This window comes from Pelodiscus sinensis, chromosome 11 (genome assembly GCF_049634645.1).
Source record: "Pelodiscus sinensis isolate JC-2024 chromosome 11, ASM4963464v1, whole genome shotgun sequence".
Classification (NCBI taxonomy): domain Eukaryota; kingdom Metazoa; phylum Chordata; order Testudines; family Trionychidae; genus Pelodiscus; species Pelodiscus sinensis.
Genome location: NC_134721.1, coordinates 45,061,389 through 45,084,978, shown reverse-complemented (window position 1 = coordinate 45,084,978; position 23,590 = coordinate 45,061,389). Strand labels below are relative to the sequence as shown.

Below are 23,590 nucleotides of genomic sequence, written 5' to 3'. Positions count from 1 at the left end.
TTGGTCTACACTGACGCAGAGCACTGCTGGGGCCGTTTGAAACAGCTGCCGTGCTCCACACCAGAGCTGGTTGCACTTCAGGGACTGGGGGAAATGAGCCTTGCCTTTTTAAAGGGGTCTGGGCTCCTGCAAGGCGAGTGGCACCATGCCGCTGTCAATTTCACGGGCTTATGCCTTCTTCCTGAGGGCAGGTCCCTGGGAGAGGTGTTCAGCTCTGACTCAGGGGCCCTGCTGTCTCGCTGCAGGCATGGGGGAAAGGCAAGGGAGTATTGCCTGGAGTGGGGCACTGAAAACCCGACTGGCAGCTGGCCCTCAGGTCACATCAGCACTGAGCCTGGTGTAAGAGGGGGACACGTGGCAGCAAGTGGAAATTGCATGGGGAGCAGGAGGTCCAGATGGGCAGGGTGAGGGGTAGGATCAGTTTGCTTCCCGCCCACTGTAGCCTGACAGGCAGGCATCCCAATGGTTGCACCTTTAGGTGGCTTTGCCTGTTTCTCCTGACCAGTGCAAAGCATCCTGGGAGCTCAGTGGGGGTGGAGGAAACAGGCTCCGGAGTGTTGGGATCCATCCAGGGTGCAGGGCAGACAAGGACACATGCAGCAGACCAGCTGTGATATTTTTGCTTGGGGTAGAGCGAGAGAAGTCACCCCCCCCCCCCCCCAGGGACACAGCACTGGCCAGCCCCCCATTCCCACTGCAGCGCAGATGGGAGGAAGAGGAGAGCCCTGTGCCACCCAGCCCAGTGCTGGAGAGCTGGACGGGGCATGGGGAGCGAGCGCCCCTGCCACCCCGAGAGGGGGCTGGTTGTGGCAGCGCTGGCCCATGCCCAGGGGAGCCTGTGCCGTTGCTAGGGCCACGGAGACACCGGCAGGCTGCAGGCTTGGCCTCTGGGCCCGTATCCAGCTCCAAAGGAACAACAGCACCAGCCTTGCCCCGAATCATTTATTGATCCTCACAGAGCCAGCCACACACAGGCCGAGCCTCGGGCACCGCCGGCCCGGGGAGCTCGGGACATTCAACCGTCAGTTTCAGAACCATTCACTGGGCACCGCCAAGCCCAGAGCGAGGCCCCACTGCCAAGCCGGGGGGGCCTCCCGGGTGCATTCGCACAGCCTCTGTTCCCACACGCGCACGGGGAGCCGCCCGGCTGCTTCACTCCAGCCTGGCGGCCCTGCCCCAGCCCCCGGGCACAGGGGGACTGCTGCTTCCCCAGGTAAGGGTGGCAGGGGCTGTTCCAGACTAGGGCTACCCTCCTTTCCCCGCCAGTCTCTACTCTCCATAGCTGCTAGCCCGCACTCCGCCAGGGCGTATGGAGCCCATGGCGAGCAGGTTGTGGGGGGAGGTGTCCCCCCATTCACATGGCAGACTGAGCCAAGAGACACCCCCAAGGCCTTTCCTCCAGGATCCCCATGGGGGCAGACCCATCCCTGGCCCAGCCCCATTAAGGCTCCGCCCAGGGATGGCTCTGCCCCATGTGGTCCCCTTAGCTCATCCTGGAAAGACAGAGGTCTGCGTGAGGCAGCCTTGGCTGGCCGTCCTGCTTCAGGAGCTGCCGGGCATGGCTGGACGTATCCTGGGCCCTCCCACGCTCGAGCCCACTCCTGTCCCCAGGGCTGGGGGGCAGGGTTCTGGTTAGGGGAGCTAGGCAGAAGCAACCCAGGCGGGCTGTATAGCCCCACCCCTCCCCAAGGCACAGCCGGAAGCAGCCATTCCGGCAGTCGCCCAGTAGCCCCCCATGTACACACACACAATGGGGGGGCAGTTCATCCCCCTCCGGAGAAATGCTCCCATGCACGCAACCCCCTCTCGCTTACACTCGCGCCCCACATGGCACCGGGGCCCCTCCCACACTTCCCCCCCACCTCCCTGCACCCTCGCAGGGGAGCTCCCGCCCCACAGGCAGTCCCGGCGTGGATCTGTCCGTGTCCGCCTGGCCTTGCCGCTTCTTGGCCCAGCCACCTGGCGTCGGTCGGAGTGTCAGGTCTGGGGCGGGGGCAGCTCAGCCTGGGGTGCGGGCGGTCAGCGCCTCCTGCAGCTGCTGGCGGCACCGGGTGTACTTCTGCAGGATCTGCCGGACGTGCTCCTCCTCCTCGCGCTGTAGGATGCGCAGGAAGTTGTGCAGCTCGGGCATGCTGAACGCGTCCCACTGTGGGCGAGAGGGCAGAGGGCCCGTCACTCCAGGGGCCTGCACAGGTCAGGGCCGTGGGGCTCCAGCAGAGCTCTGAGCTCGGGGGCTGGAACCCAGGGCTGGAAGGGGGGGGCCACAGGATGGAGCAGCCGCCCTTAGGGGGCTGAGAACAGAAAGGGCTGCGAGGCTGCAGGCTGGGTCTGATGGGCATTGGCAGGGATCCACAGGGTGGGGGAGAGCCCGGGACTGCAATAACAGTGGGGACTGCGTCGGGTCTGTGACTGGAGTCACGGGGACTCCAGTCCAGCATCCGTCAACTCCCTATCCATTGCCCGCCACATCACACCTCAGTCCTGACCTCTGCTTCCCTCCCACGGTGCCCAGGAACCCCCGTCTGTACGTGGCTCCCCCAAGGTTCGGGATGTCTGTGCCGGCCACAGACAATGGGGAGGAACGGGCCTCTGTTCGGAGAAACGTGGGACAAAAGGGGTTTCTCTGGCCGGGAGAAGACACTTCCAGCCCCATGTGAAAGGAGGGGCTTTGGAAAGTTACCAGGAGGAGGACAGAGGAAGCAGGGCTCCTGCCTCTGTAAGGGGTTCACGGGGGACGGCCAGCAGAGAACCCCTTTTGCCACAGATGAAGAGCCTCAAGTTACAAGCCTGTACAAAGAGCGAGTGTGCGTCCGAGCAGGCGTCCATACAGCTTCCCAACTGTTCTGTGCCCCCGACAGAGTTATGTTGGACTCGGCAGCGTCACACCCTGCAGGAGTCCTGGGGGCGGAGTGATTCCATTTTTTGGGGATTGTGACGGGTCAGTGCCGTGCCCAGAAGGGGGCTGGACAGCGGGTTCCAGCAAGCAAAGGGGGGGCGTGCCCTGGGATTTGGATTGGGGTGCCAGCTGGACTCCACTCAGATGAAGCGCCCAGGGGCTCAGGTTCCCCTTGCAGCAGGCCTGGTGGGTGGGCAGGACGCGGCCCTGGAGAGGATCCATGACACCCCCCCACACACACACTTCATTCCCCCTTTCTGGCTTTCCGGCCAGCTCGCCCTGCCATCAGAGCCTGACAGCCCGGCAGCCAGCAGGGGGCAGTGCTGCAACATTCTCCTTACAACCCACAGGCTTCCCCTGGCTCACGCCAGGCTGCTCCCCGACTCACATTGACCTCTCCGGTCTCGTTCTCCTTCAGAACGAAGCTGAGGGTCTTCTCGCTGGGGCCAGCCAGCAGCCGGAGACGCAGGGGCTGCTCCTCGTCCGAGAGCTTCCGCAGGTACACTGCAAAGGCAGGTGGCACACCGCTCAGGAGGGGGAAACACCGTCACTACACCAGCCGCAGCCACTCCCAGCAGGGGGTGCTGTGGGGAGGGGGTGCTCCCAGCCTCTCCCAACAGGGGGCGCTGTGGGGAGGGGAGTGCTCATAGCCTCAGCCTCTCCCACCAGGGGGTGCTGTGAGGAAGGGCAGGGCACACTGGCTGTGAGGGGGCTCCCAGCTATGCCAGCCCTAGCCTCTCCCAGCAGGGGGCGCTGTGGGGAGGGGCAGGCGCACTGGCTGTGAAGGGGCTCCCAGCTATGCCAGCCCTAGCCTCTCCCACCAGGGGGCGCTGTGGGGAGGGGCAGGGCACTGGTTGTGGGCAGTGGCAAGTTTCCAGCCTCATCCTCTCCCAGCAGGGGGTGCTGTGAGGGGAGGCAGCCCCAGCAGCAGGGCAAGACATAAGCCCTGGCTGGTCAGTGTAAGCTACACAACGGGAACAGCCCTGGCTGGTTTTAGAGCCAGCTGACACAGGGACTGCGGCCAGGGGGGAGAGGAGGCCGGTACCTTGGTCGTCCTTCTCCGCTCTCTCGAAGAGGGCAAACTTGCGGGGGTTGTCCACCACCATGAACTTCCTGAGCAGGGCCTCGATGACCTCGCTGGCACGGGTGCGGGAGATGATGTGCAGGTGCTTGACCGTGTCCTTGGGCAGGTAGAAGGACGTGCGGCGCTTCACTGCCTGGGACCGCGGCGCCTTCTTCATGTCCTGGATGGAGGGCGGCTTCTTGCTGGCTGGCACTGAGACTGGCCGGATTAGCTTCAACTGCACCTTGATGAAGCCAGTGTAGGAGCCATCCTTGTTCTGGGAGGAGGCAGAGAGAGAATGAGCTGGGCAGAGCCTGGGAGTGGGGCAGGAAAATGGGGCAGCGAACTTGGAATGGGCGCAGTCCCTGGGAGCAGGGAAGACCCGGAGTGGGATCCCTGGAATGGGCTCTGGGTGCAGCCCCCAGAAGCAGGGAAGACCTGGAGTGGGATCCCTGGAATGGGCTCTGGGTGCAGCCCCCAGAAGCAGGGAAGACCTGGAGTGGGATCCCTGGAATGGGCTCTGGGTGCAGCCCCCAGAAGCAAGGAAGACCCGGAGTTGGATCCCTGGGCCCAGCCCCTTGCTACGAGCTCCCTGCCCTGCCCTGGCTCCCAGGCCTCACCAGGCTCATGAAGAGGTTGCTGTTGATCTGGCTGTTGTATTCCTTTATCTTCTGCTCGATCTCGGCCTGGCTGAGAACCGGCTTCTCCCAGTCAATCTGCTCATCCTGAAGGGGCGAGAAGCGGGGGGTTAGCCCACTTCCCTGGGCAGCTGGGGCGCTCAGGCCATCCCTCCCTGCCCTCCCAAGTGCATCTCAGCCGGGCCACGGGTGCGGAGGCGACTGGCCAGCCAGGCTGGGGAGATACCAATTGCACCTGCTCAGCGGCTTTGGAGAGGCTGCCAGCCAGAGGGAGGTTCCATCAGGCGGCAGCTACGGGCCAGGCCAGGCCAGGCCAGGCCAGGGGAGGCTGTGCCCAGGCTGAGCTCGAGTGGGACCACGCCAGCCAGCAGGGCAGACGGCTGTTACCCCCGGAGAAGCCACTTCACGAAGCCGGGGCTGCCGGCCTGAGCCGGGGCGAGAGGCACTCGCTGCAGAGCCTGGCCGGCCTGCGGGCGTATCGCTCGGGCACGAGTCTGCATCCTGCCCCCAAGAGAAAGCATAGGAGGCTCCAGCAGCAGACCCTATGTACACCCCTGACTCTGCCAGCAGGCCAGATCCAGTCTCTGCCCATGGTGCCTCTGGGCCGCCCCCACCAGGGCTAGATGTACAGATGCCCAGCAAACTGAGCGAGGATGACTCAGGTCACCTGCTCTGGGCCCCTGCGGACACTGGCCCCGGTGTCCTGGCGTTTGGCCGCTGGCTTCTGTTTAACCCCACGGGGCTGTACCAGAGCAAAGGCTGGCGGAAGGGATTATAAACCCAAAGCCGCCCAGGGCTGGCACAGGAGATCTAGACACAGCCCTTCCGTCGGGCACGGCGACAGCCAGGACCCAGTGAGCCGCCCCGACGCCACAGCGATGGGCCCCCTTAGCACACAATGCTGCCAGCCCCTCGATTATCAGCGCCTACGAGCGCACAAGCTTCTGACTTTCTGCTGCCACAGAATTTTTGCACCCTGTTGCATCAGCCTGGATTCCTGTTGACATAACCCCCCCCATGACCAGCCAGGGGAATTGCAGATGAGCTCATCACAGACCAATCTGAGCTCGAGGGATTTCTGGGAACCGCTTCCTTTCCTTTCCCACCACAGCAGAGCTGGCAGCTGCCTGGGCAGGATGGTGGGGGGGCGGGGGGGGGTGTGTGATGAGAAAGGCACGTGGCACATAGCCCTCCGCTGCATGGCACACGTCTGACGTGTGGACTCGCCCCTGGATGGTCACCCACGGCACAGACACACTACACAGCATGCTGTCCAGGGGCAGGAGACAGGCAGCAGGGCGGCCCGGGCGGGGACCCCGAACCTGCCCCCCAAAGGGGCGGCTGGCCCAAGGGGCAGGAGAAGGAGAATGGAGGGGTGGAGCTAGGGGGGCACCGGAGGCCGGCCGTGAAGACAGATGCAAAGAACTTGTGTCGATTCTCTGCAATGGCCTTCTCGTCCTGGAATGCCCCAGAAGCCAGGTTGCTGAGCCAGGGAGGAGCACAGGACTGACGGCCAAGGAGAGGAAAAGTCGATTCTTTTGAGAAGCGACAGGGGATATTGTTACGTGTGCTCCTGTGTTCGCAGCCACGCATTCGATAGCAGCCGCGCCGCGTGGACGGGCGCACGCCGGTCAGAGAGTCGGCCGCCTGTCCCGCTCTGGCAACCTTTCATAGGATTTCTGCGCTGGGTATAGTCCGAGGGGGATTCCCTATAAAACGTAGTTACTGCTTTTCCCATGGCTTGCTTCTGGCTCGCCTTCTGGCCCTACCGCCTCGCCCAGCCAGGCCACCCCATGTGCCCAACACAGGCACCCAACGCGCACACACGCGCCTCTCAGGGACCGGCACACGCCCCCTGGGGCTGCAAGCCAGAAAGCCAGCCATCCGTCAGATTTGCAATTGCTAGACCTGTCTTCTCTTAACCCCGCGAGTCCGGCAGTCACTCGCCTGCCTGCAGCCAACCCTCGGCATCAGCCCCGTGCACCCCACCTGGCACACCTCCCTGGCAGGCCACGCAAGCACTCCCGGAGAGCGGGGGGGACTGCTACTCTCTCGCCAGGCTGCCCGCTAGTTCTTGCCGACCAGGTGCTTGGAGCTGCAGCGCTGCGGCCGAGCCGAGCCTGCTTTATCCCCCACCACGCTGTGGCTGCTACTCCAGCCCCTCGCCCAGCTGAGGATGTTAAGTATCGGGTAATTGACTAATCACATCGTCGATGCATTAGTCCATAGGGCGCCTTCACCTTTACAGTGTAGCAACAGCCCCAGGGCAAAAGCACTGAAGTCCGGGGTCAGCTGGGGACTCCCCAGCTGATCCAGGGCTCCGTGCAGTGCTGACGCTTTGAAGTACCCCCCTTATATCCCTCCCCCGCCTCTATCTGATAGGGGCAGGAAAGGGGGGGGTGACTAGTCGACTATCCTGTCGACTAAGCATTTTCTTATCGAATAGTCGACTAGTCCTTCACGTCCCTACCCCCAGCTCCCAGGTCTCCGGCCCCGCAGATCAGTCAGCGGGAGCACAGAGCCGACGGTGCCCTAGGGACCAGCTCTCCAGCGTGCCAACTCAGCTGTGCTGCCCTAGCTCTGGGCCGGGGCCTGTGCCCTGGTTGGGGGAAGGGAACACACACCTGGATTCTGCTCCACAAACAAGAGATCGGGGCAGAACTCTGGGAGCAGCACCCAGGGGCTGTTCAGCTGGGCCGGCCGTCGACCACAAGGAATTATCCTGCACATTCGGGGAGGTGGAATCTCACACCCAGCCCCTCTCCAAAGCTGGACACAGACATCCGTCTCCTGACAAACTCCATTGGAGCGATGCCTTATCCCACCGACACAGCATGGCTGGGGCACTGCAATCATCCCCATTTTCCAGGAAGACTCACCAGACCACGGGAGAGCTGGTGGGTTACGTCAGCAGACGCCCGAGGGATGAATGATGACTAATGAAAGGGAAGGGGAGAGCAAATGCTCCAATTGATCTGTCTCTGTTAACCCATCTCACTCAAATGCTTGATAAACAGGTAGGAGGAAAACGCTCCCGGTGAAAGTTTCAGCACCCTTCAGTTACAGGCTGAGAAAGCCCTTGCAGAGCCCTGCTCTTCCTACAGACGCAGACAAAAAGAAAACCGAGCAGGTGCCTCGTTTCCCACTTGCCTTTCCAAGTCGCATTTAGGACAAGAAGTGAAGAGTGACTGCAGTGTGCAGAACGGTGACTGCTAGCCACGGCCCAGTCTCTAGCTCTGGGCTGGCCAGAGGCTGAGGAGGAGGTGAGCTCAGGAGGACTTTGCCTCAGCCACACTGGCTTTGGGAATCAATGTGGAAGTTATTAGCTGGGTTCTGGGTCCACAGCTGTAACCCCATGGGAGCGAGGGAAGCTCCGCTCTGTGACCCAGCCTGCGGCTGCTTATGCAGAGTCCCCCAAGCCCTGGCCTGGCTGCGTTCTTGCAGGGACATGGGCGTGCGTCTGGGGTGGGGCGCGTCCCCTGCGCGCAGAGGTCCGGGGCGAGGAGCGGAGGGGAAGTCGCTCTCCCCTGAGGAGCAGGCAGGCGGAAGCCTGTGAGGGCAGGGTGCACGGCGCAGGCAGCCCAGCCCATCCCCGGACAGGAAGGGCTCGCTGGGAGCCTGCGGTCGAAGGACGGAAAGTCATAGGGAGGGACACAGGCATCCTGTTTACAGAACAAAGGGAATTTTCTGCAAGGCCCGTTGGCTGGGACATGACATAACACATCACCGCCTGCTCGGTGCTGCAGCGCCCCCTACAGACGCCCCAGGGAACACAGGGCAGCCATAGGGCACCCCCAACGCGGCAGGTTCTCGCACACGCCGGGGCCCTCTGCTGCCGCTCTGCGCAGATCAGCTGTGTTGCTTCGAACAGCCTTGCGGTCGGCCTTGCCACGCCACCACGGAAACAGCACAGAACTGGTTAGTTGGGGCGAGGGCGTGTCACAGCCCCCCTCCCCTGGCAGGTCACGGCCCCCCTCCCCGGGCCAAGCTGCACAGGAGTTGCCCGCCACAGCCGGAGCTAGGCAGCCTCAGCTCTGGGGTGCAGCTGCTTGTGCGCTCAGCCCTGAGGTCCCCGGGCAGCCACCCCACGTCCGCAGGAAGCTGCCCCTAAGTGGCGCCTGTGGGGGTCCCGGGATGCTCAGCCCCCTGCATGAGAACAGGCGCAAGGTCTGACCCGCGCAGGCCAAAGGGGGTCCTGACTGGCCAGGTCACTGCTCACCATGTGCCGGGAAAGGGGCGCCCCACAGAAAAGGCGAGGGAGGCCGGCAGCGCGGTGCTCCGTCGGGAGAAGCTGCCGTGCCAGGTGTGGGGAGCCCCGCTGGCTGGGAGGAATGCCCCATGCCCTGCTGCCAGCAGCCCGGAGGGCATTCAGCCATCAGGGCACGGAAGGCCGGGTGTGCGGGTCGGCGCGGTGCCGCTGCAAAGCCAATCGGCCGATCCCGGGCTCCCTGCTGCCGCCGCACCCGGAGCCAGCTGCTTGGTCCTGGCCCCAGGCTGCCCCTTCGCATACCTGGGTTATCTACCGTGCAGCGAACGACCATCTGTTGGCCCAGCGCCCTCTCTCACCACTGGGGCCGGGCCCCGCAGCTGCCTCTAGATGCATCAGCCAGTTGGCCCAGGGGCCGCGTCTCCTCCGCAGCTCCCCACGCTCCTAGGCCCTCGAGCAGGAGCAGGGCCCGGGCTGCAGAAGAGTTGCAGGTGGCCCCTCTCCTGGACACGGGGACCACAGCAGCGTCTCACGGGGGCCGGAGAAGATGCTGTTTGCATATCTGGGGTGGGTGGATCCCAGCACATACTTCACCCCAGGGCCACCCGCTGCCTGAGCTGGGATCCCAGAACCCCCTTCCCCAGGTTAGAGTCAGTCTCCCCCAGCCCAGCCTGGCTGCGTTTGCCCCTCTCCTTGCCCCGGCAGCTGGGTTCTCTGGTGCCCTGCCCAAAGAAGGGGCACACTAAGCCGCAGCCCGCAATGGGGGGGCGTGTTTCTCCCCGACCTCAGCGCACCCCTGAGGAGGAGCCGGCTGCTCTGGGCCGTGGTGAAATGGTTAACAGCCGGCCCAGCTGCGTCCTCTCTCCGGCTCTGAGTCAGGCGGATTGCATTACAGCTCTGCTCCATCACCCTTCGTCACGGGTGATGCACTCTCAGTGGTGACCGGCAGCGTGGCGGGGGTGTGGCTCCCCCAGCGCGCAGACACACAGCTGGGGGGCGGACGGGCCTTTGCACAGAGCCCGGCGCAGGAGGGCAGCAGCCCCGACTCCCCTAAACCTCCCAGGCAGGAGACAGAGCCGGTGGCCTGGAAGGGAGGGGACGGGGTTTGCCCTGGAGAGCAAAGTGCAGCGTCCTGGGGGCTGGACAGACTCCTGGGGTCAGGAGAGGCCCCCTTCTTATTTGCCACTGGCAGGAAGGCTGCCCCCCACACCCCAAGCCAGACCCCAGGGCCTCACGAAGCTCTCAGCTCCATGCATGAAATGCCCCATCCTGAAAAGCCTGGGCCCAGCAACACAGATCGCTGCCCCCCCAGTGCCTGCCCTCTGCGCCGGCTCCCCATTGGGCGAGCCCCCGATATCAGCGACGTCCCTCCATGACCTCCAGTGGACCCCTGGCACTGGCCTGTGGGGTGAAGTAGGAAAAGCCCCCAGGAGCTCTGCTCCCCCGTGGGCTGAGCATAGCGCCCACCCACTGAGTCACGCACACGCGCTACTTCTCCCACAGGCAGGGCGTGTGCTTTTCCCATCGTTAATTGCTTGGAAGCGACGCACGGGGGCCAAACCCAGACGGAGCCGAGGATCTGAACGCACATTACACCTGGTAGTGAGCCAAGCTTGACAATCCACCACGCCCAGGAACACTGGACAGAATGGGGACACTGAGGCATAGAGCTTTGAAGTGACCTGCCCACGGCCACCTGGGCAGGGCTGGCAACCAAACCCAGGAGTCCTGCTCTAACCACTAGGCAACCCCACCCACACCCAGAGGATCTGTCACTCGCCTTCAGATACCTTGCAGAGGTGTTTCCAGGCAGGTTCCGAGCCAGCTGTGGGATGTACCAGCCTGTTGGGGGCTATCACAGCTGGGAGGCTACAGCCTTAGCCAGCAGCAGACTGGGCACAATTCCTTTCCAGCAAGCCCTGCAGAGCAGCAGGCACTGGCATAGCTGGGGGGGGGGGGGGGGTCCCCAGGCCCTTTGCTGCCCCACACAAAGGCCAAGCTCCGCTCAACAGCAACGGGGGCTGCAGGTCAGGACTCAGGGGCCTGGCCCAAGGGGAGGGGGCCTGTGGCCAGCAGCACAGTGCTGGGCAGCAGGGGCCTTGGAGTCTGCCCAGCACCCACTCCTGCTGTGCTTGGTTTCTGTCAGCACCTGCCCCCCTTCCAGTCACCAGCAGGGTGGAACCCCCCCCCGCCCACCAGCTGAGCTCACCCATGTCTCACATCCTTGTGCTTCCTGACCTCAGGCCTTCTGAGAAAGCCACGGCCTGAGCCACAGGCCAGCCAGACTCAGCGGGGCCACGTGTGTCGTAATGCCGGCCCGGCTCAGTGAGGGCCGCAGGCTGGGAGACCCCTGAGCACTCCAAGGACCTCCCTGGCCACCATTACCCACTAACAAGGCAACCTCCTTTGGCTAGCGGCAGCCAGAGGTGTCAGCCCAACGCTGGGCACCAGCCCTCTGGAGCAGGCGTCCTTCCCTGGCACAGATGCTACCTGCCCTGTGGCCTCTCGGCTGGGTTCCGAGGGCAGATGAAGCCAAGGCAGCCCAGGGCTGTGGCCGAAGTGACCAGGGTGCCAGCGCAGGACAGCCCTCGGCCTGTAGTGCAGCTGCACCCTTCCAGCAGGGTGGCTATGTCCTTCTGCCGACGCGCCTGCCCTCGGGTAGCCTGGGGGCTGGGCCTCCGCAGGGCGATGGCACCAGGTGGCATGTTCCGAGTGCCAGACGCAGCTCAAGCCGGCAGGGTCCTCACGGGGCACATCTCCCTAACTCAGCCTCCATCTGCTCCCCCTCCCCATCTGCCAGCATGAGCCAGGAGTGCTGGACTGATGGTAAATCCAGAGAGCCGGTCCTGCCCGTACCACCGCCTCCCTGGATATGGACACCACGGGAGGCCCAAAGACAGACACGGCGGGTGAGGGATTCGGACAATGCAGCTGCGGAGAGTCTGACCCCGCAGCCTCCCCCCTCCCCCCACTGCGCCCACCCTGGAACCTGCCCCCCCCGGTTCAGCCTGTGCCCCTCAATCCGTCCCATGCCACACAAAGGGAGGGGTTTTACACCGAATGTCCAATAAGGGGCTGGCAGGGGGCCCACCAAGCTCCCGCCACGTGTAACACTGCCACTGCTGACGGGTGAGCTCACCCCGCTCCAGCCAGGCGAGGGAGACAGGACCCCCCCCCACGGGCACCCCATGGCATTCGGCCAGGCCGACAGGAACCCCCCTTCCCCCTCCCCTGCACACACACACACAAGGGCACCCCATGGCATTCGGCCAGGCCGACAGGAACCCCCCTTCCCCCTCCCCTGCACACACACACACAAGGGCACCCCATGGCATTCGGCCAGGCTATCTTCCTCCTTTGGCTGCTGTCACAAGGGCTGGTTTCACTCTCTAGGAACTGGCTCCCGAACTGGTTCCCGGCAAGCACACCTACCCAAGCAGGCGCCTTTGATACACCCATGGGAAGGCTCAAGGCAGGGGTATGGCAGATCAGCCCCCCCCATCCCAGAAACTGGGGTGAGCCCAGCCAGCCTGCCAGCAAAGAGTCCAGTGTGTGGGCTGGGGGGGGGTACCGCTCGCCGGCCGGCCAGCGAGCCCCTCCACCCAGCTTCGCTCCCCTGGGAGACCCACCCAGCAGCCCCCTATGGAAGCCTGTGGGGATACAGGAGCCAGGAGTAACAGGAGCAGGGCCAAAGAAACAGGCTCAGGCGGCGGCGAGGGCTCACGCAGAGGGGGGCCCACTCTCACAATGGGCCCGGGGCAATCGAAACAACAGCCATCTGGTTCGAAGGGAGGGGGCCAAAGCCCTCCCGGAGCCACCTCCAGAATCCGGATCGCCCCCCCCCCCCCGCTCCGAGTCGGGTCTCCCCTTCCGGGCGCAGGGGCATCCCGACACCCCGCTCCGAATCGGGGCCCGACTCCGCCTCACCTTGTCCTTGTGGGGCTTGCGGATGAAGGAGGTGCGCGCAGTGAAGTACTGCTCTAGCTCCGAGTCCGAGTCCTCCTGGCTGCAGTAGCCGCTGCTCGTGGTGCTGCTCCAGGTCATCTCGAAAGAGGGGGTGGCCGGCTCGCACTCGCTCATCGCCTCCCCGGCCGCTGCTCGCCCCGCGACCCTGGAAACCAGCCTCGCCCTTGTCCGGCCCGGATCCCCGGCCCCGCGACGGTTCTGCTGCCCGCCCGCTGGGAACGAGCCGGGATCTGGGGTCGGAGCGCGTTGTGCGCCCTGGCTCGGCCCCGTGCGCTCTGGTTCCGTGCGCCCTGGCTCGGTTCCGTGCGCTCTGGCTCGGCTCCCGCCCGCCCGTACACTCGCGGCCCCCGGCTGCTCCTCGCCTCCGCCTGCTGGGGCCGTTGAGATTGAAACGTACACACCGCGCCAGGGCGGGGAGGCTGCGCAGCTGGCTGGGGCGGAGCGAAGGCGGCCGGGGCCGCCCCTTTCCGGCCATGATTTCATCCCCCAAGCAGCTCGCCCTGTGCAGGCCGCGCCGCACCATTAGCCAGCCTGGGGCAGGGCGCCACCGCCGGCCCCACTGCCTAGCTCAGCGTGCGACCCGGCCCTGCCGCCCATCACGGCGGTATCTGGGCGCTCCTCAGGCCTCAAGTGTATTTGTGCTCCCAGCCCCCCCCCCCCGTACCGCACAGGAAGCAGTCTAAGGCCAGCTCTTCCACAGTGTCACCTGAGGTGACTGGCCCAGCGCAGCAGGGAAGTGAGGCCGGGTCTCCTCTGTTCACACGAGCCTCCCCAGTCGTTCAGTGCCTACCCCGATTCTCAGGCCTGGGCTCTAGCCAGGGGCTGCCAGGCGCACATTCAGGCCAGCAGCCCCTTGCCCCGGAGACACAGGTGGGCACAGCTTAGGCTGGCCGGACCTGGGCGAGAGACGGCCACTAGGCAGCCGGAGAGGGGAACCTGTTCCATCAGGTCACAGCTGTCCTTGCTCGGCAGGAGGGAGGTGGGCACCGCCCGGAGTTCAGTGCGGGGCAATGGAGCCCGGCTGCCCTGTCACCTCCCGGGATTGGTCCAGCGGCTCCCGGAGACATGGGCAGGGTGCAGGGCTTAGCCTGCTTTCAGTCTCACTTGTGTTTGCCAGCAGGGAGGGGCAACCCCACATGGAAAGAGCGAGTGCCGGAGCCAATCCCACCCGACAAGAACCTCTCCCCCCATCTTAGCCCCAAATGCAACCCCCCCTAACAAACTAGCTCCCAGCCTTTAGCCAGAGCACAATCCACCCCCTACACTCACTCCAAAGCGTCTCCCCAACACAGACACCCCCCCCTTGCCCAAAGCCCCCGATCACAGCAAGGCTTGTTCGCTGCGCTCCCCTCCCCCTCCCCGCACTCCCTTCCATGGCCAGTAGCCGCTGCGACTGACGGCTTTCCGGTTGCACCAGGAGGAACACCACGACAGCCCCCGGCCCCTGGGGAGGTCTGGCTCGGATTCACTGCCGGGGCATGGAGACGGCTCTGAAGAGCACTCAAACGGCGGGGAGGCAAAGCACCATGACAACAGCTCCACAGGGCTACAAGAGCCTGCCCATCCAGCCCCAGGGAACACCCGCTGCAGAGGCACCAAGAGACACGTGGTAGCCCACACCCCAGCCAGGAGCCACTCTGCTTTCAGCGTTCCCCAGAGCAGGCTGTACAGGGGACGGAGACAGTTTGCAGCGCCAATCCAGCCAAGCGACTGGGGTGCATTGATGCCATGGCCCAGAGGGCCCAGTCTGTGCTAGGCACTGTGCAGACAGGAAAACATGGGCCCTGCCCCACAGGGATCCCATGGTCACGTGCCGGCCCCAGGCATGTGCTATGGATCTAGTGCTCACCAGGGATACTCACACCCTAGGAGGTAGGGAAGGTCCCCATTCTGCAGATGGGGAAATGGAGACGAGGGGGCACTAGGAGAGTCAGGAACGGAGCCAGGGCCCCCAAGTCCCCGTCCAGGGCCCTAAGCATCAGAGCACCCTCCCTGCTGCTCTGCGGATAATCCACGGCCCCAACAGCAGCACCAGCCCTTCTGGGGAGGGCAGGACCGGATTTCCTATGCACTGGCTTTGATCCTTGCAACCTTTCCCACATGCTCACAAAAGGACAGTGGTGCGGGGCGGGGACGTGGGGTCTGTAATGGGGATGGGGTGACAGGGAAGTTTCTGACAGTCCCAGCAGCTGTGCGGGGGGCAGTAAGGGATCCAGACCCACTGAGCATCCCAGGCAGGGGGCAGATGCTGGTGTTGCTAGAATAGACACCCCCAAACGTGGCACGGAATCAATTGGCAACGTGCCTGCCCCCTGGGTATATGGGCCTCCCCACCCCCGCCGTCCCTGCCCTGGGGAGATCTCAGCGGGGAGGGACCAGCTGCAGGGAGCAGAGGTGCAGTCTCCGGGTGAAACTGGAGCTGGCTGCTCCACCAGGGCCACCGCACGAGTGACCACCTTCTCCCTGGGGGCCAGCTCAGCCCAGCGCCCCAACTGCTGTGCGGGGGAGGGGCAGGAGCCACCCACCAGCTGAGCAGCACCCAGGCTTGGGCTGGAGACAGACAGCAAGGGCAAGAGCTTGAGCAACACCAGCCCCAGCTTCGCCCAGCAGGGGGCACTGTGGGGAGGGGCAGATGGAGAAAGGGGGGGGCTCCCAGCAACTCCAGCCCTGTCCCTACCCCCACCCCCGCATGGTGCACTTTGTAGCCTGCACACCGGGGCAGGAGCCCAGCAGCTCTCCTACCACATTGGTGTCTCTCTCCACGGTCTGTTGGGTGGCCTCGGCCGGGTCGCTGTCCTGGTCCCGGGGGCCGCTGCAGTCCAGGCGGATGAGGGCGCGGCAGCGGTAGTGGCAGGTGAACTTGCAGTCTGGGGGGGAGGGGAGAGAGACAGCGTGAGGCGAACGGGAGCCAGCCTGGGGCAGAATCCAGCTGGAAAGAGTAGCAGCCCCTGGGGGCCAGCACTTGCCAGAACCCCAGGGCGGGGGGGAGGGGGAGGGGGAAATCTGACACCCAACAGCCCCTTTGCAGTGGGGGAGGTGGGCTGAAGTGCAGCTTTGTGACGGCTGGGGTTTCCTTTCCCAATCCCTCAGGGAAAGCCCTGCTGTAGGGGAACTCAGGGTGGGGGGGCAAAGGACAAACCTAGTCTTGGATCATCCTCAACCCCTGCCAGGCCAGGCTCAGGTTAGAAGGGAGTCATGGGCCATGTTCCCTCTCTTCCACTTATGTGCGGAATAAATGACATGCACCGAGGCATGTGTGAATGTGCACCACTCAACAGAGCGGTGGGTGCTCTGCTCATCCGCTGGGCAGGGTCTTCGGGAGCAGAGAGGCCCCTGCTCTTGGCTGAATCATGATTGTCCACGCCTGTGCCCTGGACTTTAAGGAGAAATGGAAATTCCCATGATCCCACGAGGTCCCTGCCAGAAACCGATCAGCAAGTACTGGGAAACTGGGGCCTCCATCTCCTCGCAGGGGGCTCTGCCCCACCTGCCCAGCCATCCCCCCTCAGCTGCCATCCCCCACATCTGCCGGGCGGGGGAGAGTGGGAGCAGGCTCTGGACACTCGCGCGTGCGGCTTGCCTGGCCTCGGCCACGAAGTGTGGGCCCCACGGCCGCAGGGCCCCGAGATGCTGAGCACTGGGGACCTTTGATGCCCCCTGCAGCGCCGTCAGGAGTGGGGGGGGGAGGGTCATGGCAGATGCAGGACCGTGCGAGGGGAAGGTCAGGGCAGGGCATAGCCCTGCCCAGGAAGCGACAGCAGGGCGAGGAGGCAGGAGCTGGGTGCTCAGCCTCAGCCACTGGGGAGAGGCCCGGGGGCATCCTGCACCCTGGCCTGGGCCAAGGGCAGTGCCTGGGGAACAGGCCCACAGGACACGCCTGCCTGGCTCACAGGAGGGCTGGGCGGGAGCCGACGGGGCTTCTGCAGCTCCATTTCTCTGCCTCTGTCCCGGGATTTCTGACAGACCCAGCAAAGCCCCCCCCTCCCCCGCCCAGCCACGAGGCCTCCACCCACACGCCCTCCACGGGCCAGGGACAGCGCGAGTCCCCCCAACCGCACACACTTCAAAGGCCGTGGGACAAAGAGCCTGTGTCCCAGCAGCATCGCCTTCCCCCGGAGCCACGCTGCCACCCGCCAGCACAAAGCGCCTATTAACAGGCACCTGGCTGGACTGGCTGCAGCCGGGATGGAATCTCCAACGCCAGTCACGCTGGGCCGTGACGCTGCCTAAGAGAGGCCCCCCCCCAGATCTCTGTAAGGGTGCCCTGCTCTTCCCCACCCCAGAGCCGCAGGGGTCCCTCTCCCTCTCCTTCTCCCTTACAGTAAATTCTCTGTTTGTCTCACTTTGCTCTGTGTTACTGGCCTGGCTCCCACCACATCCAAGGTCTGCTTGTGACATCACAATCCACTGCTTGTGACATCACAATCCACTGCTTGTGACATCACAATCCTCTCCATGGCAACCACCTCTGATGTCATAAAGGAAAGGTCAGCTTGGCAGCAGGAACCAGTCAAACGCTCTGGAAAAAGAAACGTTTGTGGTTCCTGGCCCTACCCCAAGATTCTCCCGAGCAACCCAAATTGAGACAAAAGTTAGGGAATCTTGGTTAAAAATAAAAGCAGAGAAACAACATGGACCTAATTTCATTCCAGGCCATTTTGTTGCTTCAAACACATCACTTTTCTGACCTTTTCAAATCACAGGACAAAACATTCCCCAATCCGAGTAACTGGTTCAATGGGAACAAGGTTTCATATGGCAGACATGGGGCTCGAAAACCAGAGCTGCATTCCCTCCCCACAGTCCTGGGTCCTTGCCAGCACCCCAATCCCCACGCAACCCGGTGGGGGAGGGGAAGTGGGAGCAGATGGACACAGCGGGGCGCCTCTGAGTTTGGAGATGTTAGAGCGTTCGGATGGGACTGCGTCACAGGGCCCCCAGCAGAGACAGAGGGAGAGAAACCTGGGGGATTTCTGTTCTCAGCCTTGCTCGGCAGGCTCTCCAGTGCCAAGAGTTCAAAAACCTCACATCTGGCCTCTGAAAACAGCCCGAGATTGGCTACACAGACAGTAATAAGTCTTTCCGAGAGACAAAAGCCACCACCAGAGTCATGAGCTACTCGGGACGGGGTTTGATCACGGGTCCAGGTAACTCAAAGGCCTCTCCCTTTCTGCTCCCCCGTCCTCTACCTGCAGCTAACCAGTGAGCTTCCTTCCACCGACTTGCCAGACTTCCATCTTGCAGGAACACCTAGTCAGTTTCTAACTAGCACATCTCAGGCTGCCCTGTTCCCTGCTGGCAGCCAGGCCCTGGAAATCCCCCCCATTTCCAACCCCCGGCCCTGCAAGCTGTTGGAGAAGGAGGCCCTGCGGCCCAGCCCCACTGCAGGACTCAGCTGTAGGAGCAGAACCATCACTCGTAACACTCCAAGGAAAGTTCCTCCCAAGTTTTCCAGGGGTTGGCAGCTGCTCTTTTTAGAGGGGAACTACAACTTTCAGCAGGTCTCTGGTTCCCTCTCGTGGTTAATGCTGCACCCAGCAGGACAGAGAATCGGATTCTTTGGCACTAGTGCCCCCGCCATGCCATGGAGCGACTCCGATTTACACCGGTAAGGAAGCAGCAGAACAGGTCCCTAGTGCTACAGCGCTGCTCTCCGCTTCTCTCAGACACCCCCTGTAATAACGCCCATGTAGGGAAGCAGGGAGAGTTACTTATCAGTAGGCCTGGCAGAATTCAATTTAACTTTTTTATCACATAGATAACAAGAATTGTCTAATTGGCTCCATCTGTGTGGAATAACTTTTATTATATACACCAAGGCAAGTGCAGATGTGCACCACCCATAGAAACACATGCTACCAGCTGTGAGCACTGCTAATCAGCTGGATATTACCCAGGAGTGAAAGAAACTTAGAGGTACTGTCCTACCCGCCCCCCTTAGAGTAGGGTGTTTCTGTGTGTGTGCAATACAACAGTACCCGTAAGAAATATAAGTGGGGAGTGGAGTGTGAGGGACTCCGAGTTGGGGTATAGGGGGGAGATGCAGGAGTCAGGGTTGGGGGTAAGAGGGGCTCAGAGCAGGGGGCTGGGGGTGCAGGAGTCAGGGTCGGGGGGGACAAGGAGGGACTCAGGGCAGGGGGTGGAAAGTAGGGATGTGAATGGTTCGGGGTGAGGCTTACTGGTTACAGTTAGCTGGCGGGGGCTGGAGCAGTCCCCCTCCCCCCCATCCCTCATGTGCAGGAGACTGCTCTAGCCCCACAGGGCCTGCCACAGGTGGGGGGCGCTCCAGCCTGGCCTTAGTCGACAGGGCCTTAGTGTAAAATTCGCCTTCAAATTGTTCCTTGGGGTGTTGCTGCAGATTGTGAAATGGCAGCTCTCGAAAATGGCATTTGCCCCCCCACCCCCAGCTGCCTCTGGGCACAAGAGCACCAGTCCCATAGTACTGTGCAGAGCCCCATCAATCCCAAGGACAGGAGGGCCCCGCCCCTCTGATTTAGTACTGACTCCATGGCAGCCTCGTTCCCTTGGCATTCATCGCTGGGTTCGGTATTACTCTTTTCACAAGGATCAGCGTGGGAGGCTGCCCCGGGGCCATTCGGTTCTGCTGCCCTGCCAGCCCCCTGCAGTTTGGATGCAGTTTCGCTTCCTGCGTGCTGCTAACCAGCTGCTGCATCCCACCCCAGAGGCAGCTGCACTGGGCAGGACGGGAGTGGAAGAGCGCATCTGTAAGTGGTGCAGCCGTTTGGGAGGGCAGACGCGCTCGGTGCTGGATCCGTTACAAGCAGCAGAGCTTCACCTTTGCGTGGGTCAGTTACGGCCTCACCTGCCCGCCTGCAGCTCCCCTCACCGCACCCACCACGGAGGGGCAGGAGATGCAGACTCCTGCAGGGGAATGTTCCCACATCCCGTCCTCTGGGGAGGGAAGGGGCGGAGGTGCCAAGCCCGGGGCCCAGCATGGGGCAGCAGGGGGGAGGGTGCTGGGCCAAAGGACCCAGCAAAAGGGGAAGGGAGAATCGGTGCAGCTGCCTCTGGTGCGGCATCTCCCCCCCCAACCCCCTGCAGGGTCACATGAACCAAGGTTTCAGCTTCCTCCCAGGAACGTTCCTCTCCAGCCCCCTCCCTCCGTCCAGAGGGAAAAACAAACCGAGGTCTCTCAGAATCGTGACCAAGCCCTGATCTACCCAGGGACATTGACTGCAGACTGGTCTCTTCTCCTCAGGAGTCGGGCCCCACAGGGGCAGCCCACGAGCCCAGGGGGCCCAGCCTGCATGGCAGAGCTGCCGCAGAGCCACGGAGCCTGTCTTGGGGCTGCCTACCAAGTCCTGCCTGGAGCCGGGGCAGCTGGTGCTTTCAGGCTACTGGCTCTCCATCAGGGAGCCTGGAAACTTGGCCCAGCAGGCCTGCCCAGCATCCCAGCCCTCAGAAACCTGGGCTGCCAGGGACCCCCCCAGATCACTGCCCCAGCCTGGGGGTTGCTGGTGGCGAACGAGACCCAGATGCTACTGGGGAAGAGAAGGCAGAGGTGGGAATACGCCCTCAACAGCAGGTTGGCCCTGTGAGGTGTCCGTCAGTCAGGGTGGGTGGGGCCTCCCTGGCCCTCCAGTTATTGCACCTCTAAAGTATCCTGTTCTGCCCGGCTCCGCTTCCAACCTGTTCAGACCGTCCCTGCTCTGCCTCCTGCCCCAGTACCGCCTGTTACAGCCCCTGCTGGGCCCTGGGCCCCTCTCCAGCAGGGCTCCCGGAGCCTGCTGCCACGCCCTGGTCCCTGTGCGAGCGAGGGGGCTGCCAGCCCCGGCGGCTGGAGGAGCATGTTGAGGACGGGGAGAATGGGTAGAGCAGCAAGTGGGCACGCACGGGATGTCCCCAGGGCACTGATCCCATCAGAGCCCCCCCGAAACACTCCCCCCCCCAAATTGCCTCTGTCAATGCTCCCAACCTAGAGAGACATCCCGGTGCCACCCCGCGCCCCTCCAGCCAGCCTGCGCCAGGCCTGCCGCCCCCCAGGAATGGACCCCACCAGCTCCTGCCCCTTCCAGCAGGAGGGGGAATTTGGGAGCTAGCACATGGCCTGGCTCCGTGTCACCAAGCCCCCGCAGCCACACGTCACTGAAATGCAGCTGCCTCGCAGGTGGAGCACAGCAGCTGTTTGACACGGCACAGCAAGGCCAGCCAAGTCTTAGGGCTGGGACCGGAGCCTGCTCATCTCTGGAGGAGACGGGGGAGGCCGATCGCCACATCCCCCAGGCAGGGACCCGGCCAAGCCCTGAGGGTAACACCCCCAGTCTCACAAAGTGCCCCCAGCTTCCATGCCCACCGACAGGCAGGTTCTCAGCTGCCCACAGGGATGGTGCCACTTCTGGCTGCACTTCTACCCCCAGCTTGGGCTTCTGCCAAGAGAGCTCCCACCCAGCCCAGGGCGGCCTGGCTTGCAGTCTGACACGCGATCCCTGCTGTGGCTGGAGGGGATCCTTGGTCCGCCTGCACCCATGCCGGCCTGGCACCAGCCCAGCCTGGCAAACAGATCAGGGTGGCGAGCCGATAACCCCAGGCCTTTCTCCCACACCAACACTTCCTGTGCTTTGCAGGGAGAGGGCAGGTGGGTCAACGCGCCCTGGGAATCTTCCCAGCAGCCACCCCTGGCTGGCCAGTGACTCAGAGCCGGGGGGCTCCCGAGCAGCTCTGTGCCTGCTGGAACTGGAGCCCCTGCAGTGCCAGGGCTAGAACACCCTCAAGAGGAGCGTCCGGTCTCTCCTCATCCCCCACACAGACGCTGCATCCTGCACCCCGCTCGCTGCTGGGGCTGTCAGAAGAAGGTAACTGGAGAGGGAAGCATCTACCCTTCGCCACCCTGCAGCCACCGGGTGCCAGGGACCGATGGGGAGATCGCCAGTCTCCTGGCCCTGGGCTGGCCCCCAATCCTGGGGGCTCCCAAGTGTTCACAGGACTAGTTAATTTCCTCTGCATGCCATTCGGAGATCTCCAGCAGAGGGCGCCCACTGGGATGGGAGGGTGGCTAGGCCAGGCCTGGGGGTGACAGAATGACCCCTAACGGCCCGCAGTGCCCGGCAGAACAGAGAGCTCAGTGCGCCTGACCCCCCAAACTTCACCAGCCTGCAGCCAGCCCTGCGACGGGCCAGGACGTGCAGCCGACCTGGCCCCGGGCCCATGCTCGAGGGGGCTGGTCCCACTGTGGAGTCTGCAGACTGCTCATCTTACAGGGGAACTCAGCAGGACTGACCAGCCTGGAGCAGGCCAGGGACTGCGGAGCTGGACTGGGGGAGGCATCAAGGGGCTGGTCCCTGCGGGGGTCGTGGGGGGCTTGGGTGAGTCAGTAATCTCCCTGTCCTGTTCATTCCCTCTGAAGTATCTGGCACCAGCCACGCCAGAGGCAGGCCACCGGCTAGCGGGGCCACTGCTCGGACCCCCTACGGCCCTTCTTACGGCCCGAAGAGCCCAGCGCATCCCAGGCAAAGAGAGGTCTGGGGGGTGCGCGCGTGTGTGTGCGCATGTGGGGGGGAGGGGGGTGAATGTCTCAGGACTGGGCAGCTCGCCCCAGCTCACAGGCCCCCACGTTGGCCAGCCCCACGCCACACGGGGCCGGCCCGAGAGGGCATGGACGGCGCGGGCCGGCCGGGATAGAGCCGCATGCTGCCCTGCCTGGAGAATGGGAGGGCCCCGCCATCCCCGCACGGGAGCAGGGGCCAGGGAGAGAGCCAAGGGAGTCTCCTGCCCTCCCTCAGGCAACAAGGGGAGCCGGGTGGGGCAAGCCAGGCCGAGCGATGCCCGGAGCTCTGGGAAGCTGGAGACCCCCGGCTCCTGCCGTCACTTCCTCCCGGCTCCTGCTTTGGCAGGGCAGCCGGGGCAGCTGACAGCCCGTGGGGGCAGCCCGGGCTCCCCGCCCCCAGCCCCTGGCCTGTCAGCACGGAGCCCCCTCCCCCGAGCCCCCCAGGCCGGGGGGCTCCCTCCTCGGGGCGGGCCCGGTACTCACAGGCGCACTGCAGGCTCTTGCGGGGGCCGCCCCAGACGAAGTCCCCGCACAGGTCGCACCAGGTCTGCTGGCCGCGGGCGCCGGGCCCGAACGCGTGGCCCTCGGCCGGGCTGCCCGTCAGCCGGGGGTCGCTCTGGCCGCTCACCAGGCGGACGCGCCGCACGCGGCTCAGCAGCTCCGGCACCTTGGCGGGCGTGATGCGCAGGGCGTTGGTGCGCTCCAGGCGCACGGGGCGCTCCGGGCTGCCCCGCGTCAGGTCGATCCGCTGCTCCAGGCTCCGCAGCTCGATCATCTCCAGCGCCGCGGCCCGGGCCCCGGCCATGCCCCCGGCGGGCCCGGCTAGAGCCGCAGCCTCCGCCCGGCCGCCTCTCTGCGCTCTGCAGCCCGCCCGGCGCCTTCCTCCCCGCCCCCTGGGCTCCAGCGCCGCGCAAGAAGGCAGGGCCCAGCCGGGCGGGGATCCCGGGCGGGCTCGGATCGCCCCTCGCTCCTCTGGCGCCGGGCCGGGCCAGGATCTCGCTGAAAACTTTGTAGGGCCGGCGGGGGTAGAAATAGCCCGGCGGGGGGTGAGGCGGGGGGGGGGGGGGCAGCCCGCCGTTACAGAGGGATCGGGAGCAGGACTGGTAGGTCGGGTGATTCCTGGCTGACCTCCAGGCTGTTGAGGTCTGTTGCCATCTCTGGGCGGGACCGGCTAGTGGTTAGAGCAGGGGCAATCAGAGCGGAGCTGTGCTCCAAAGTGTGCACAGCGGGACGTTTTCAAAGGAGCCGGGAGGCAGGACTCCTTGGTGATCTCCTGATCTGGGAGGGCAGTCGGGTCTAGTGGGTAAAGCAGGGG

At 64.2% G+C, this 23,590-nt stretch overlaps 1 protein-coding gene across 2 annotated transcripts; it reads right to left on the bottom strand.

Annotated features, from left to right (window-relative positions):
* Window positions 1–927: 927 nt before the first annotated feature.
* On the bottom strand, window positions 928–23,164 carry RASSF1 (Ras association domain family member 1). Of its 2 annotated transcripts, XM_075939519.1 has the most exons (6): window positions 22,759–23,164; window positions 15,513–15,637; window positions 4,580–4,684; window positions 3,942–4,236; window positions 3,285–3,400; window positions 928–2,146 (listed from the first exon to the last, which is right to left on the bottom strand). In XM_075939519.1, the coding sequence occupies exons 1-6, from the start codon at window positions 23,078–23,080 to the stop codon at window positions 2,000–2,002; spliced, it is 1,110 nt and encodes a 369-aa protein (XP_075795634.1). In that variant the 5' UTR covers window positions 23,081–23,164; the 3' UTR covers window positions 928–1,999. The 2 variants fall into 2 exon arrangements, with proteins under 2 accessions (XP_075795634.1, XP_075795633.1); XM_075939518.1 differs by lacking the exons at window positions 15,513–15,637; window positions 22,759–23,164 and adding an exon at window positions 12,732–13,337.
* Window positions 23,165–23,590: the final 426 nt, after the last annotated feature.

What these genes read in the sequence shown, in the direction of transcription:
- RASSF1 (XM_075939518.1), bottom strand. Translation starts at nt 13,253, where the DNA reads ATGAAATCATGGCCGGAAAGGGGCGGCCCCGGCCGCCTTCGCTCCGCC. An exon ending in GCAAGCCCCACAAGGACAAG is followed by an intron (nt 4,685 to 12,731) that starts GTGAGGCGGAGT and finishes TCGCCCCTTCAG; the next exon opens with GATGAGCAGATTGACTGGGA. An exon ending in GCAACCTCTTCATGAGCCTG is followed by an intron (nt 4,237 to 4,579) that starts GTGAGGCCTGGG and finishes GCCTCCTCCCAG; the next exon opens with AACAAGGATGGCTCCTACAC.